Source organism: Camelus ferus, chromosome 1, assembly GCF_009834535.1.
Source record: "Camelus ferus isolate YT-003-E chromosome 1, BCGSAC_Cfer_1.0, whole genome shotgun sequence".
NCBI classification, from domain to species: domain Eukaryota; kingdom Metazoa; phylum Chordata; class Mammalia; order Artiodactyla; family Camelidae; genus Camelus; species Camelus ferus.
In genome coordinates this window covers 81,798,201-81,815,204 of record NC_045696.1, presented here as the reverse complement: position 1 = coordinate 81,815,204, position 17,004 = coordinate 81,798,201, and the positions used below count along the sequence as shown (strand labels likewise).

Genomic DNA, 17,004 nt, shown 5'->3' with positions numbered 1-17,004 from the left:
TCAAAGTGATTTTGCATTCCTTGGCTATTCATCAAGTGATTCGAGAGGGAAAGGCATATTGATTCCAAAAGAATAACCATGTAGCTGGAGAAAATCAATACAGAGAACAACGTTGGGGTACAGATGACCGTGAACGAGTGACTGCGTGCTGCAGACAGCATGATGGAAGTCTTTCCATTAGAGTTGTTCAAAGGTGGCAAGTCTAGGTCTCTAAGAAATTGGGGGATTCATTTCAGCAGGATTAGAGAGAGTGGGACTGATTCCTCATAGCCTGCAACTCAGATATCCTTTTCAGTGTCCACATTTTAAATATAAACATACATCTGGTTTTATTTTTTAATATCCCTGTTGTTTTGTTTTATTTCTATACCTAGAACTAGTTTTGGTTAAGTTGACTAATTACCAGCCTAAAAATTAGCGCAATTTAGGATTTACACGTTGAAAAGAGGGTTGGGACAAGACACTAGAACATTCCATATTTGAAACACTACCAGTCCCCTTGTGTGTACCCCAAATGATGTGTGATCTGAGGTTCAGAAAAATTTGGTTCCTTTCCATGTGAATTTCTTTTTAGCTCAGAAGGCCTATGGCTCTGTCATATATAGATATACTAGGCCAGCCTCTGGTTAGATTCTCCCAGAGTGCTTTCAAACAAGGGTGAACTTTCCAAACTGCCTAAGAGAGCGTGGCCCAATAGTAAACATAATCACTACATGTTCTTCCCCTTCTAATGTCATCCTGTCACTCACAGCCTGCTCTGGTTCTCTGGTTCCCTCTTAGAACCAGGAGGCGGATTCTCCACCCTAAGAGGATGTAAAGGAGAAACACCCAGCTGAGAGTAGGCGAAAGGTAGAGAAGGGTTTCTCCACTCAAGAAATACATTTTCCTCTTCATTCCACCACAGAGAGCAATCAAATAAGTACTTTCCAAAAGTGTGCTTTCACCTGGAAAGTTTAAATCTAATGGTTATTTACACCTGAATGCCAATTACTCTACTCAGATAGAGAGGTTTTCCCATTAACATGTGGTTCAACTTACTAACTAATTCCCTAACATATTTATCAATGCAGCTACTAGTTTCCCGAATGACTTCTGACTTTCTAATTTCCTTCCTTCAGTGCCTACTGAGTCAGGCACTGAGGTGAATATCAGAGACATAAATGGTGAGCAAAGCAGATCTCCTGACCTTGAAGCATTTATATTCCAATCGGGAAAGAATTTAATAAACAGATGATTTCACAGGCTGGCATTTAATACTATAGAGTATTTATGAGGTGCTCTGGGAGCCCAGTGGTATGAGTGTGGTTCTTAGGGAGCATGGGTCTTTGGTTGCTGGGGAAGTGGGGAGGCTTTTGAGTTTCATCTTGAAGAGTGAGCTGGGCTTTGCCAGGCAGAAAAAAAATGAGAAAGACTGGTCTCAGGCAGATGAAGGGGCATAGCAGGGATGACATATGCAGGCTACTTTGGGGATTGAGGATGACGAGTCTGCAAGAGGTGGCCTGGGATCAAGTGTTGAGGGCGTGGGACATATTTAATAGGTTGGGGGAATCTAGCTGAAAAGGTCTGGACAGTTCATCTACTATTGTTGTAAAGTTTTGTCTTGATTGTAAAACCCACTCTGCACACACAGTCTGATTTGAGAGCCTAACACATAAATAAGTAAAAGGGTGGCTCTGTCTGAGGAGAGAGTGGGAGACCTGAGGCTAGTCTGCCCAGGATCTCCCCCAACCCATGCCTCCCCCAAATCTCTGAGCATCCTCTGTGGCCTCACAGTGCTGTACTGAGCATGGTGTGGGGAGGGGCATTGGCTATTCATTGGGGTTGTTCTCTTACCTGATAGATGCAGCTGAGCCCCAGACCTGAGGCTGCATATTCAGGTAATGACAGAGCTGGGGCTAGAATGGAAGCCTCCCGATACCCTGTTCTAGGAGCTTTCCAATTCATTCCTTCATTTATCCAAAATGTTTGGAAGGTACCATCTCTATGCATCTCTGTTAGTGTTAGATTTTAGAGACCTAGAGGTGACTAGGAAGAATACAGTTCCTTTGTGAGTCTGATAGTCTAGTGGAGAAGACAGAGCAGAGAAACAACAGTTATTATAAGACAAGAGAGGACATATTAGGTGCAGCGGGTGGGGAAAATGCATGGGCTGCTTCAAAGAACTGCAGCATTGAGTTCTGAAGTGAGGCCTTTGCACAGCCAGAAGGACTGTCCATAGGGAAAGAGGGTGTCAGGAGGTGTGAGAAGGAGTGGAGAGGAGTGTCCAAAAAAAACTATTAGTCAACTCTACAGTGTCATTCAGGCCCTGGGATCAGTCCCATCTCCTGCATGTTGCTCAGAGGGTCTGTCAGGCCGCCTGAGGTGACCAGCCATGGGTCATAGATACCAGACCTGATTGGTTGTTTGGAATAAGCTGTATCTGTCAGTGAGTCCTCGTGCTTGAAGTCAGTTCCTCCTGAATGCCAATTATCTACTGACTCCCAGACTCAGGAAGGAATCAGCCGTTGGACAACACCAGTGCAACTCACCACTTAGGCCCAAATGTGTCTTTAAGGCAGACTTCACCAAAGATAGCATTTTGCTGAGATGGTTGCTATCCATTTTCCTTCTCATTTTCTTGGTGTTCTTAAAACATCTCCGTCCCATGTATAACTTCACAGCAGGGCCAGACCTGCTGTATATATTGCTACGGTAGTTAGTACTGCTTATGTGCAGGTTGGGAGTATGGTATAAGGAGAATCACGGGATCTTAGAGAGAAATAGAGTGTGAATTTTCCTGGAAACATTTGTTTTCACTGAAGCACTGAATTCCAGGTGGTGGGTAAAGAAGTGTCCCCATCATTGCTGTCCCCCCTTTGAGAAACAGGTTGCTGGATTCTGAGAATCATCTTTTCAGCCCTCTGTCATGTGCAGCAGGACCCTGCCATTCCTGCACCATTGTCCTTTTCCCAATGCTCTTGATCAGCCAAGAAAATTGTGGGTTTCTTTTCCAGGGAGTAATCCATCAGGCTCTCTCTCCCTCCCACCTCGACTGTCTCTTCTACCTGAGTAAACTTGGTCACTCCATCACCTGTCAGTGAAGCCCAGGCAATTTTTACAGATGTGCCTGGAAGAAAACCAATTTGTCTGGGAACGCCTGTTCTTTGCGTCTGAGAAGAGACTTATAATTTTTCTGCCAGAGCAGGCCCCAGGTGGACAGTAAGAGTCTTTGTTTAGGGGATGGGCAGCATCTTCAGTCAGGGGGTGTATGGCAGGGCTCCAGTTAAAGTTGGGTGGGAAACAGAGGACTGGAAAGTTCCCCAACCCACAGTGCCAGTGTCTCAACATATAAGTAGAAAAGAAAGAAGCTGTTCTCATAGTCAGAGAAGTGACCCCCCCCCAAAATAGGTCAAGGAAGTTTAATAATTTACTGATTAAATGTGACCAGACTATCTGTTTACTTTCTTGTCCAGATCTCCCTGTATGAAAATATTTTAGAGCTGTTGGAAGTACAGTTTCCAGAACATGATGAATTCCAGTATCTATTGTCTGGTCATGCTGTTGTTAGTGTTGTCATTAATGTACATTAGTTTATTTGATTGCTTTATCAAATGATAATAAAGAGGGTAATAATAAACGTGGTTGCTTTCAACTAAAGAATCTACAGGGTTAGCTGTTCCCTGAGCCCATCTTCTGGGCCAGCTTGGTCCCTCTTCATTGCTGAGGTGGCAGGTGGGCTAGAACTGCCCTTTTCTCGGCTCCTAATATTTTTATGTAGGTGACCTTGTGTTAACATCAAAGGTATCCTTGGAGGGGAAAAGGTGTTACAAAAGGGAAAGGCGTATGTTTTGGGGCATCTACCTCTGCTAGGCCCATTGTACATGGTTCCTCATCTCATGTTCAGGTAAGCTGTGAGGGAGTGCTGGGGCCTCCATCAACAGCCCCTCTTCACTTTAGGAGAAGCTGTGAGGTGTCATGGGAGCCACAAAGCCTCTGGAGAGAGACCCAGAGACAACTAAATGAGATAATGCACACAGATCACTTTGCCCAATGCCTTGCACACACTAAGAGCTTAATAAATGGCAACCAGAATTATTACTAACTGCGGCCTTGAGCAAGTCACCTCATTCACTGAATCTTAGTTTCTCCATCTAGAAAATGGTGATGGTGATGCCTGCTGTGCAGGTTGTCGTGAGTCTGGGCATACAGCAGGTACTCCTCTAGTAGGAGCTATGGCTGTTGTTACAGTTGAGGAAAAAGAATCTGAGAGCTTTACTTAGCGGTAGTTTCTGGGGAGTGTTTATGCAGGAGCCCTGCCTCGAAGGTGGAATAAAAGAGGGTTGGAAGCAAGTAGTGTTGGCTGATGGTTCTAGAAACTCAGCATTGGCAGGGATATCAGAAGTTATCTAGAGTCTTGACCAAGCCCTCTGTGTGCTTGATGCTCTTGAAATCAGAACCTGGAAAAATTTATTTCCAGGTTTTAAATCGTTAACCCAGAAACGTCTATTCTGTTCTACAAGTCCAGTTAGAAGTTGTGAGGGTGAAGAGAAAGTTCCCATTTTCTCGCTCAGCCTTCCTGTATGAGGCCTACCGCCCCTCATCCAGATGACTCTGATGACTGGCCCAAAAGGCTTTGTGCAGAAAGGCAAGGGGAGCAGTTGCTGAGGTGACAGCCAGTCAAAGGTTTTCCAGCTCATCACTCTCCAGGAGTAGGCAGTGTCTCTACAGAGGAAAGTGGTATGGACAGAAATGGCAGTCCTAAGAAGCTTCTGAGAGGGGACCAGACCACCACTCCCCTTGGCTTGAGAATTTAGTGGACAGGATTAAAAGTGAGTGCTAAGATAACACACTTGAGCCCCTCTGTGACCGCCTCAGCCCATTTGACGAGCAGGTGGGACCACATTCCAGTGGGACAGGCTGCGTTCTCAGCAGATGCCCAAGAGAGTGAGACCCAGAGAATCTTCCACGGGCCTCAGAGGAGGACCTTCCCAGAGACATGAGAAACCCCTCATAAGAGGGGTGCCATCTTGACTTTTTCCCAGACGAGGCCATTGTGCAGGAAGGGCAGCACTGGGCCAGAGACTCAGGATGTAGAAGACTGTTCGAGAGAATCTTCTGGGTGTGGGGATTTGGTTACAACTCCTACTTCTTTCTAGTTCTCCTCCCTCCTGGGATACAAACACCTACCACGTTCACCTAGCCTCCTTCTCCTTCCCCCTTTCTACTCCGCAGCCCTCAAATTCTAGAAGAATTTGGCTTTCTGCAGGGCATAAGTGTGAAATTTGTATTTTAAGGAATGAGTGTTGCTGCCTACTGGTCCATGAGGAAGGAAGGATGGTATGCATGGTAAACACTTCTGAGCAGGATCCGGGGCTACTGTTCTTCCTAGATTCACACCTAGATGGTCCTGATGGATTGTTCCCAGTTGGATAGCCCCTACCGATTGCAATAGCAGTGGTAGGATGTTAGCTGACTTTTCTACAGGACAACTGCAGTGAATAGAACAGTGAATCACTTGTATATGTTGGTGGTCTCCTAACAGAGGCACTCCCACCAAGGAAAACACTGAGGACTCTTGGCCCGATTCATCATAATTAAAACATGCTTAGAAATGTTTGCAAAGGAGTAGGCATTTGTATCTATCTTTCACATATAGGAGAAATTTATTATATTGTTTATTTTCTTTAAAATTCCTAAGAAATTATAAACTGGGGTATTTATAAAGTCTCAAGATAAGTAAATATAACCAAGAACTATTACTGAATTTATTCCAAAATGGGAAATTTCTTGAGTTGATAGACTATAAAGATATATTTATGTATGTATATACATACATATATGTAAATGTATACATTTCTATATATGTTTTCATCTACTTTGCAAGGGACTTTTGGGGCCAGATCCATGAAGATGGCCAGTGGTAAAGTATAGTGTGAAATGCTTGTGATGCATGTTAGCAGATCTTTGCTCTTCCCACACATACAGCCAACTTGGGCACTCAGTAAAGCACAGACACAGACTGTCCAGGGTGAATGCATTCCTTGGGGTGTTATATCAAAGGTTCATTTTATTGCTTGCTGTTTCTTCTTCTCCATGCCAGCTCTAGTTTTTGTGTTTGAATGCTGAGGGGCTTCCGAATCTGAACTATCTACTTCTCATTTGCACTAAGAATGAACCCAGCCTTGTTAGGATGGAGATGTGGCCAACGGTAGAGTTACTAGTGATAAATTAAGAACAAACTTTACTAAACATTTACTGTGTGCACCAGCTCTACGAAGCACTTTACATACATGATCTTGGTTTTTATGAGATAGTTACGATTCAGACACTATCATTATCTCCATTTATAGATAATAGATTCAAGATCTAGGCAGGTTATGAGGACTTCCCAATCTGCTTCACTTGACAGAATAAATCTAGAAAATGACATTTGTATGGATGTGGGAAGGAGGTCATGTGTAAAGGGATGAGGTTGTTCACAGGTAGGGGTGACTAACCTGGGGCCTCTGCCACTCCTGCTGCCCTGAGGGCTGAGGGAGCAAAACCTTGGCACACCTGTAATTTTTGACAACCTGCTTAGGAAGCTCTAGGTTAAATACATTTCCCAAATTACACAAACGGCAGCACAGGGCTTGAGGTGCAGTAGATCAGCTCCGGGACTGATTGCACCCAGTGCTCTGATGTTACATGGTGTTGGGATGTGTCTGCAGAGAGTTGAGACATTGGACCTTTCTTTACAAATCTTTCCCTTCCCTGGGTTCTTTATCACCCTAACTCATACAGGCAATTTAATCCAGACTCTTCATTTTGCAGAGGAGGAAACTGAGGTCAAGGGATATGAATGACTTGCTCAAGGGTCCTGAGCTGCTGAGGGACAGCACTGGAACTCGATCTCAGGTGTCCTGACTTCTGACCCAAGCCCTTTGTCTCTTGAGTGCTCATGACTATTTTATGTGTGCCTGCATTGTTTCTTGGCATCGATGCCAAGCCTTTTGTCTTGGAGCTCTTCCCTGTCTTCTGCAGCACCTCTGCTGTGCTGAACCCGAAGCAGGCGGCCAGTTCCTCCCACAGCCACGCTGGGTGCTTTTGGTATGCACTGTCCACTCTAGGAGGTGCTGGAGAAGATGTAAAAGAAGCCCAGATTCTCCTGGGTTTGCTGTAGAAGACTCATTTTCACAATCAGCAATTTGAGAAACTTGGATATTTCTATTATATTGTGCTTCCCCTTTTCTGAACTAGTAACTGACATCCTTCCTACAGGGCTGTCAATCCAGCCCTGCACAGAAGAGCTGCAAGCACTTCACAACAGCCTTCTCCCTGCTGACAGGTGACAGAGGTGCTGAGCTTAGAAGTCATTTTCCTGACCTGGGTTACAGAAGTTTTGATCTAGAAAAGTGCTCTCTTAATCAGTAGACTAGAGTGAGCCACAGGTTCTTTTGAAACTCCAATAAGAATGAGGGTTTCCTTGATTCATTTGATTCTCTCTGGTGAGTTTTGAGGTGTGTGTCTGCATGAAGGAACGTTGGGTAACAGTCTCTGGAGCAGGAATAATCTAATTTAGACTCTCTTTTTGCCACTGACTACTTTGTGGCCCCAGACAAGTCATCCAGCCTCTCTGAACATCAGTTTTATCATCTGCAGAATGAATCTGACAGCGGTACTTATTTTGTAGAATTTGTTGGGAGGATGATTCATAACTGTTCTGCTGGTGCCTGGCATGTTATCTGTCCTCAATGATTAATGATTAGGCATACAACTGGAACACTGTATCCACCTAGCAGGGGGGCCAAGAAGATCAAATGAGGAAGTATATGCACTGTCCAAATATTAGGGCACAGCATTTGCCTAATAATAAAAGCAATAATAATAATGCCTGACATTTAATGAGTGTTTACTAACTTATGTCTTAGAGACTTTTTAAACATCAGGGGCAGCTACTATCATTATTAAGATTTCACTCTATAGCTGTGTATTTAGACAGTGTTCTGGGGAGCTAGGCTTCCAGAGGCTTGAAGACTGCCCTACATTTGTTCATCTTTGTGTTTCCTCTGCACCCTCTCCAAGTTTCTGCCTCTCCCCTCCCCCCCCCAGTATGGTTAAAAGCAGTTCTCATATATGTTTAGGGGAACAAGTAAATGCAGGTTTGTGGAATGAATGAGTGATCTTAGATCACTGAAAATAGGTCACAAAAGGACCAGCCCTCCTGGTGGGCACCTGTCAAGTCTGGCTTCAGTTTGAGGAGGGGAAAATGGTTTGTTCTGAAAAATAAAACAAGGAAACTCACCAGACTGTCTAAATTGTCCCTAAATCTTTAGTGATCTTTAGTCATGAAAACCCATCCTGAGATGAACACTGGAATGGGGAGACTGCTTAAGCTTTTTGAAGGTCTGCAGACAAGCCCAGGGAGGAGGTTGGGAGCCTCATCTGTGGGAAAGGCATCTGCTCCACCAGCTCTGCTTCCCTCACCAACTCCCCAGGGAGTCCGTCACCAGGGCTCACCTCGTGACGGGTTAGAAGATGCTAAAGAGCAGTAGAGATGATCATACTAAGTGAAGTAAGTCAGACAGAGAAAGACAAATAGCATCTGATATCACTTATATGTGGAATCTAAAAAAATGATACAAATGAACTTATTTACAAAACAGGAAGAGACTCACAGACATAGAAAACAAACTTATGGTTACCAAAGGGGAAAAGGGAGGAGGAATAAATCGGGAGTTTGGGATTAGCAGATACAAACTATTATATGTAAAATAGATAAACAATAAGGTCCTATTGTGTAGCACGGGAACTATATTCAATATCTTATAATAACCTATAATGAAAAAGAATATACATATATGTATAACTGAGTCACTATGCTGTACATCCGAAACTAACACAACACTGTAAATCAAGTATAAGTCATTTAAAAAAACAGAAGATGGAAAAGAGCAAATGAGGATGGCAGGAAATATAAATTATCAATCCTAGTGCTAAGCCATAAACTAGGAGTGCCAAGAAAAATACTACTCGGTGTGATGGTTCTTTATTGCTTTTTAGACCCTCTCATCCATTGCAATTTACTAATCCACATCTAATGGGAGAGATTGGATTCAAAGATCTCAGCGGCAGCTTGCTGAAGTAGAGGACCGTGAGTTTCGGAGTCCTGCACTCTTAGATTTGAGTTCTGGCTCTGCACTAAATATCTGCCTGCCTCTCAGGGAGTTCTTTTAACCTCTGAACCCCTGGCTCCTCATCTGAGGGCAGAACTAAACTCCCCCTCGCTGCTCCACTGTGTTGGTGAGGATGGAAAGGAGGTGCTACATGAAAGCATTGTATGCAGCATTCTACACAAAAAGATTAGTTTACTGTCCCTCGTGGTGTTCTGTAAGGATCCTCTTTACTAGAGTTTTCTGTTTCTCCTGTCACTTTTTGTCACCAGGATGGTATTGTAATCCATTATTCTAATGGCATTATCTCAAAAACATTCTCATACATTATGTGTCCTTTCTCAGCTAGAAAGAGCATTTATCCTTCTCCCTCACCCTCCCTCATCCAGCCATGCCCAGATCCTCTCCATCGTAAGCTTCCTGTCAACAACCACTGTCAGGACCTAGGGCTTCATCGTCTCTTGCCTGTCCTGTACAGTAGGCACATAGCCCGTTTCTCCGCCTCTATTCTCTCCCCACTGCGTTACTGAAATACAGATCTAGTTGTGCCACTGAACTTCTCAATGACCACAGAATGATAGCTAACTTTCCTGCCTTGGCCCCCAAATCCCTCCTCTAGAACTCACTCTATTTAAATAAACTATCTTGGTGGAGCATTTTGGTTAGAGGATGATAGTGTTTGAGAATGGCCAGGATAAACTTGGTGGGAGATAGAGAGATACGTAGACTGCTCTGGATATTTGGACAAGGGTTTTAGGACTTGACAGAGAGCAGGCCAAAGAGTAGAAGGTGAGTTTGAAGGAGAAAGGCTGCCCATCAGTGGGGCTGGAGGATGGAGCCAAGGGGAAGAGAGGGTTGGTGGGCATTTTCTAAAGACAGGGGAATTGGAGTATCCTATACTCAGTTGTAAGCTTGCTGTCTGCTGGGATGGACTGTGTTATATCTCCCATCTCTGGCCCAAACTTTCCATAAAATCCTCTGCACGTATGACCTTACCTTGCTGGTACTTGGGGGAGAGAAGGGATTGCCACCCAGTTGGATGATGTGATAAATAAAAAAGGCAGAAGTAAAATGAAGTGGAGAGTGGAGACAGAGACTCCACGAAAGCAGAGACGCAGAGTTGGATGAAGCAGGAGGAAGGCAAGCTCGTGACTCCCTAGGTTTATTGAGGGAGACTCTAGATTTTCCAGCTGTACATTACTGGGAATCAGAACCAGTTTTACTTATATGTTTTGAAACAACTTGACCTCAGCAAACTGGAGGGCTTAGGGGCTATGCATCCATTATAGATGTGGCCGTGACAGCCTAGTTTTCCTTTTCTTTCCCACTGACAGAACCCCTGTGATACTTGGGTTGGCAGTATACGCAGTCAGAAGACGACATTTCTCCGTCTCACTTGCTGTGTGAGTGTGCAGGTCTTCGGCAATGTAGTGGAAGTCATAGGAAATGACTTCTGAGGAAGCTTCTTTAAAAAGGGACAGAAATGTGGGAGATGACCTGCCTCAACTTCCTTCTCTCCTTCCTCCTTCTGGAACTTAGACAGATTGACTGGAGCTTCAGTAGCCGTTGTGGCTCTTGAAGTCACCTTGAAGATGGAAGCCAAGTATCGGATGGTAGAGCAGAAGGATCAAGGGGCCTGAGTGCCTGTGACTGCAGAGCCACAGTAGCACCTCCCTCTAGGCTTCTTTTTATACAAGAAAGAAGTGAAATGACTTCTCATTTTTAGCTTTCTGCTGTATCAATTGAACCTAATCCTAACCTGCTAATACTGGAGCAGGAAAGCAAAGTGAGTAAGCAGTGGGCTCTGGGTGAGACTGCTTTCACTCTCTTCCTTGTTCTGGCACCTCTTAAGCAAGAGCCTTCAGCAAATTACCAAACTTTTCAGAAGCCTCCTTTTTCTCATCTGTAATATGAGGATAATAACGCCACTTACCACATAAGGTTGTTGTGAAGACTGAGTAAGATAATGTGTAAAGCACTTAGAACTCTTTTGGTACACAGTAAGTGCTCAATAAATGGGAGCTGCTGCTACTATTATTATTATTATTATTATTATTATTATTATTATTATTACTGTTATTGCTGTAATTACTCATCTGGTTTAGTGTTCATCTCCAATAAATGATGGGTCCTTTAGGTAGAGACAACTTCTTATTTATTTTTGGTGCTGCCCCAGGACTGGCATGTGGTGGATACTCAATACAGCTTTCCTGAACCATATCTTATTAGATTTTTGCTAGTATTTCTTATGAGCAGATGGTAACGATCATTGGTATTGTGCACCAGACAGGGGATTGATGCTGTGCATGCATAGTGCCATTTAATCCTTACCAAAACCAACTGAGACATGGGTTAGAAGGGATATTGTAGAAACTGCACGAGCTTAGGAGTCATTCAGACCTATACTCTGTTTGAGGTTCAATTTTATTACTATTAAAAGAACTAGAAATAAACTATTTCCCCACTCATGTTCATAGGAATCTCTTGGGGCAGGTTGCTTTAAGTGGCCAGATTTCCCTGGCACAGAAGCTTTCCTTTGTGTTTCATCCCAAGCCAGCTGAACTAGAAAACCTCTGTAAACCATCCTGCCTCCATCCCTCATCTCTCAACAGAGCTGTAGGTGGAAGGAAGAAAAATGATTTCCCCTATCTGGTTTATACAATCTGATATATACAAAAGGGTTTTTAAGGTTTGGCATGGGCATAGGGTCTGGTTGTGGGCTGCTGAGCTATTGAAGAGTAGATAAGACCATTTAGACGAAGGGTAAAGGCTACAGCACAAGCTGCTTCCTCTGATAAGTTTCCCTCCACCTGTGATAGGGCTGTGGGCAGTAATGGTGCTGGGGCAGGAATGGTAGGAGGAGCCTGGGAAGTTACTTGTCAAATTGTAGAGAAAGATGCTCTCTCTCTTAGTCAGATTTGTTTCATGTTATAAGCGGGTTTGCCTGGTGTCGGGGATGATGACACTAGGACGAAAATTTGAAAAATTTAAAAAATCCTTATCATCTGCTGGCCAAATAGTCTCCATCTTCACATATGTTTCCTCTTTTTGTAGTTCATGGGTATAGCAGAGGTAGGTCCTGTTTCCTATAATAGAGTAATTCTTAACCTTGGCCTCATGTCAGAATTCCCTGGGAAACTTAAAAAAATACCAATCCCTCGGTTCTACCCTAGTCCAGTTGAATTAGAATCTCTGGGAGTGAAGCCTGAGCATTTAAAAAAATAAACAGAAATTAAAATAAAGTTTTAAAATGTGTCACAAACTGAGAGAAAATGATTGCAAAAACATACACCTAATAAAGGACTTGTATCTAAAATATATAAAGAACTCTTCAAAGTTAAGGAAATGAAGAACCCAATTAAATAACGGGCGAAAGATCTGAACAAACACTTCACCAGAGAATATATAGTCATGGCAAATAAAGATATAAAAAATGTTCAAAATGTTAGTAATTAGGTAAATGCAAATTAAAACCACATTGACATATCACTACACACCTTTTAAAATGACAAACAAACACGACAGACCACAAAAAACACCTGACAATTCTCAGTGCTGGCAAGGAACAGAACAACTGGAACTCTCACATGTAGCTGGTAAGAGAGAAAAATAATATAGCCAAAAAAGTTTGGCAGTTTATTATAAAGTTAAACATACACTTACCACACAACCAGCAATTCCACTCCTAGGTATTTACACAAGAGAAACGACAACTTGTGTTCACACAAAAACCTGTACACAAATATTTATAATGGTTTTATTCATAATGGCCCCAGACTGAAAACAACCCAGTTGTTATTCAATTAGTAAATGAATAAACAAACTGTGGAATAGCCATACAATGGGATCCTACTCAGAAATAAAATGTCATGACTCGTTGATACACACAACATGAATGAATCTTACATGTATCATACTAAGTGAAAGAAACGAAACTCAAAAGGTTTCATACTGAATGGTTCCATTTATATGATGTTATGGAAAAGGCAAAGTATAGAGACAGAAAACAGATCAGTGGTTGCCAGGGGTTGGCGGTGGCAGGAGGGGAAAATCACAAAGAGATAACATAAACGAATTATTTGGGGGTGAAAGGCTCTTCCGTATTTTGATTATGGTAGAGGTTACACAACTGTATGTATTGGTCAAAACTCATAGAATTGTCTATTTAAAAGGGTCAGTTTTACTGTATGTAATTGCAACTCAATAAAGCTGAGCCCCTCCCCCCAATCCATTATTCAGAAACAAGTTCTCCAAGTTATTTAAATTCGTAGTCAGGGTTGGAAGATATTGCTGGCATAAAAAATTTGAATCTAGGTTCTGTTATTTAAACTTCAGTTTCCTCATATGTAAAACTGGAGGTAATAAAACCTACCTTGAAGAGATATTATGAGTTTTAAATGTGATTATTAGTCAAGCTCCTAATACAAGACTTGGCACAAAATAATAATAACCACTTATTAGGTGCTTCGTGCCAGGTGTTGTACAGGCATTTTACAGACGTCTCAGTTAGTCTTTACAACAGCTCTATGAAGTAGGTATTATTGTCACCGTTTTCAAGGTGGAGAAACTGAGGCTCAGAGAAGTTATACAACTTGCTCAGGGCCTCACAGCTGGTCAGTGGCTGAGCCAGGTTCCAAGCCTGAACTTACTGTTACTGATCACTGCTGAAATCTTAACTTCAAAAACCCTATTCTTTGTCTTCATTTCTATCCTTCTATTTCATGTTCTTCGTATTTTCATTTCCAGGCTACAGCGTTCTCAGGGTTGAGCCAGAAAGAGGAAAGGACCATGTATTAAAAAGTCTGAGGATAAAGGGAGCCTTGATTATTGTGATACAGAGAAGCAGTGGGAAGTTAGGTCAAGGAGAGGTGATACAGAGATGATGGTGTGGGGTAGAAAGAAGACATTGGAGGGGGACTTTCCTTGGGTTAGTGACAAAGATCATAGAGTGAGGAGCCTGGCTGAAGAAACCTGATCTAAAAATGCTGCTGACTTTGGTACAGTTATTTTGGTCCCGAGCCTGGCTCGGGGCTCTAGGAGGATTCTGGCCAGCCTCAGCTGGGAGATGAGCCAGTTACAAAGCATAGGGAAGTGTTATGGATGAGGCCATCTGCAGAGAGGGGTGTCCCTAACTGAGGGAAAAGCAGGGTTTTCTTTTGGTTTCTGTGCAGTAGTGAAGGCACCAAATACTGGGCAGTATCAGGGCTGTGGGTGGAGCTAGGTCAGTGGTGTGCTGGTAAATGTTTAACCACTCACCCTCTGAAAACAAACAACAAACAAACTCTGACTTGTAGCACTTGCCAATTTCTGTGGAGTAAATACTCCCACCACAGCCCCAGTCTAGGTTTATAGCGCCCACGAGCACAGTGTCAGGAGTCAGGCTCCCAGAATGTGACTGGGCCTTTTTCTGGTTTCTAAACGTAATGTAGCGCAATGAAAGATAAGATGTGCGAGATTCACCGGTGGGGCATCGTGGTCTGGGGGACTGGATCGTAATAGGATGGGGCATAGAGGAGACTGTGCAGTCTGCATTGACTGGACAGGACTCCTAGCCATCTGCCCTTATCCTCTGTAGGACCCATGGTTATATGCCTGCCTTTTCTCCTAACATTGGTATTTTGTTCTGTATGCTAACATCTTTAGATTTATAAATTTCTGGTGAATAAGAATCTGGCAACTTCACCCAAATAATTTCTTTGCCAAATAAGTTTGAAAATGATTGCAATCAGGCTAATAGAATTTCAAGCATCCACAGAATTTATTAATGTGAATAACTTATTTTCATCTATAAGGAAAAAAAATCCTCTGTTCTGCAGGAACCTCAATTATTAGGATATTCATGCATATTAGAGAATGAATTCAGGAAAAGATGATGGTAAAACTAACAAGGATATGAGCCATGACAGGAGATAAATAAAATCAGTCTGAAAATACCGTCCTCATCAAATTAGAAGAATGTCAAATATAAACCATGCACTTTCTGGTTACATGACCCTGGTTTGTGTATCCCACATGGATGAAGACTATTTAGTCTGAATGTACAATATAATGCAGAACTTTTCTTGGGATGATACGCATTAGTACACAGAACTCCTGATGTAAATTAGCATTCCTAGACACATTTGAAGAGGCCACGACATTCACTGCCAGTACATGAATTGACCCATGTGATCTGCCACCCAAAACTCAGCAAAGCCTCATGCTTTTGCAATATAACCATCAAAAAGCAGGAAGTTTTCCATTTCTTTCTTTTTCAAGTCATCCATTGACCCATCCCTGGTATTCTGGGAAGATACTATGGATCGCAGCTCAAGAGAAGAGAAGGAAAAGGAAATAGGAGAGCTGTTTCAGAAACTATCAACATGCAAGTCCCGGTCCCTCATTAAAAAAAAAAACAACAACAAAAACCCTGAGTTTATGATTCTTTCTCAAGGAGAGAGAAGGCACTAGCTGAGCTACCTCTGCAGAGTATCATTCTGTCGAAGTGCTTCTGGCAGATGGTGCTTTGTGATTCTCACAATGGCTTTATGTTTCCTAGCTTTGTTTCCTCCTGCTTGGAGATCACAATGCCAGTTTGAGGCTCATCAAATCCCAATCATATCAGATTTACTGACTTGTCATTTTGTGACTATGCCTATCCATTCTATATTATTTATATCCTGGCTATATCCACCATCTACAAAGGGATTGACCTACCTTCCCATGAAAGGGAGAGTTAGAATAAAAACAGAGCCATTAGAACAGGACAGGGCATGAGAAGTTGGACCATGGCTAGGCACCAGAATAATTATTTGGATCAAAAAAACCAAAGAAAAAGGAAGCTACTACAACTGAGCCAAAACCTAGCACTGAGTTCCCTGGAGTCAAGGCAAAAAGGGAGCATGATAACCATTTCTCTGCCACTTCATGCATCTCACCACTAAATACTCTAGAAGAGTGGGATGAACAGTAACAGGCTGGCAAGCACGCTTTCCACAGGCCTTCCCCTGCACCGAGACCCTTACCTGATAATATGGACGCAACGGCTGCGATGATGAAGGACACAATGACGCCAGGTCCTGCCATTTCCTTGGCCACCAGGCCGGACACCACGTACATCCCAGTGCCCACACAGCTACCAACGCCAAGAGAGATGAGGTCCACGGTGGTGAGCACCTGGGCTAGCTTGGTGCCATGCGCTGTGGTGGCCCCAGTCCCCTCCAGCATGGATTCCACCGGTTTGGTGCGCAGGATCCTGGAGTGCATGGCATACCAGGCGGCCCCCCACTGCACTCTCCGGGGGTCCAGCGACGCGAGGAAGCCACTCATCCTGAGCGATGTGGGTTGTGGTGAAGGTCAACTGATGGAAGAGGGCGATGGGAGCCTTAGTGGATGCTTCTGGAACTCATCTAGTGAGCAGAGATCTCCCTTTTAGGAAAGGTCCAGAGGAACTGAAAGTAGTCTTCTCCTGGGCATGAATGTCTGCAGGAAAGAGGAAGATGAGACCAGGTGATTTGGAGGCCTGGGTGGATGTCAGCATACTGACCTGGTAGAGCAGCTCTGTCCTGTGTACTCATAATGTGGGAGGCTTGCATTTTTACCCCTTTGTGTCCCCTCCAGTCCTAAATGACAGTCCAGAGTTTGCACTGTGTCGTATAGTCATTCTGAAGAGGGTGGTCTGAGTCAGGGCTCTGCCACCTGCAGCTTTGGGACCTTGGGTAAGTTACTGCACGTTTCTTTGCTTCAGTTTCAACTGTGTAAGGGGGATAATAAAGCCTCCTCCTGCCTTGTGTTCGTGTGAAGGTTAAATTAGTGTATATTTAAAAAAGAGCTTAAGACAGTGCCTGGCATGAGGAAAATGCTCTCTGTCAAAGTCTAGGTGCTTCTTACCTGA

At 43.3% G+C, this 17,004-nt stretch overlaps 1 protein-coding gene across 2 annotated transcripts in view; it reads right to left on the bottom strand.

Moving 5' to 3' along the window:
- The window catches only part of SLC7A14 (solute carrier family 7 member 14), a 102,745-nt gene that overhangs the window by 34,431 nt on the left and 51,310 nt on the right, over positions 1-17,004 (bottom strand). For both annotated transcript variants that reach the window (XM_006188079.2, XM_032484424.1), the window contains exon 2: positions 16,136-16,592. In XM_006188079.2, coding sequence (XP_006188141.1) covers positions 16,136-16,439 — 304 coding nt within the window. In that variant the 5' untranslated portion in view covers positions 16,440-16,592. The remainder of the gene's footprint in view (positions 1-16,135; positions 16,593-17,004) is intronic.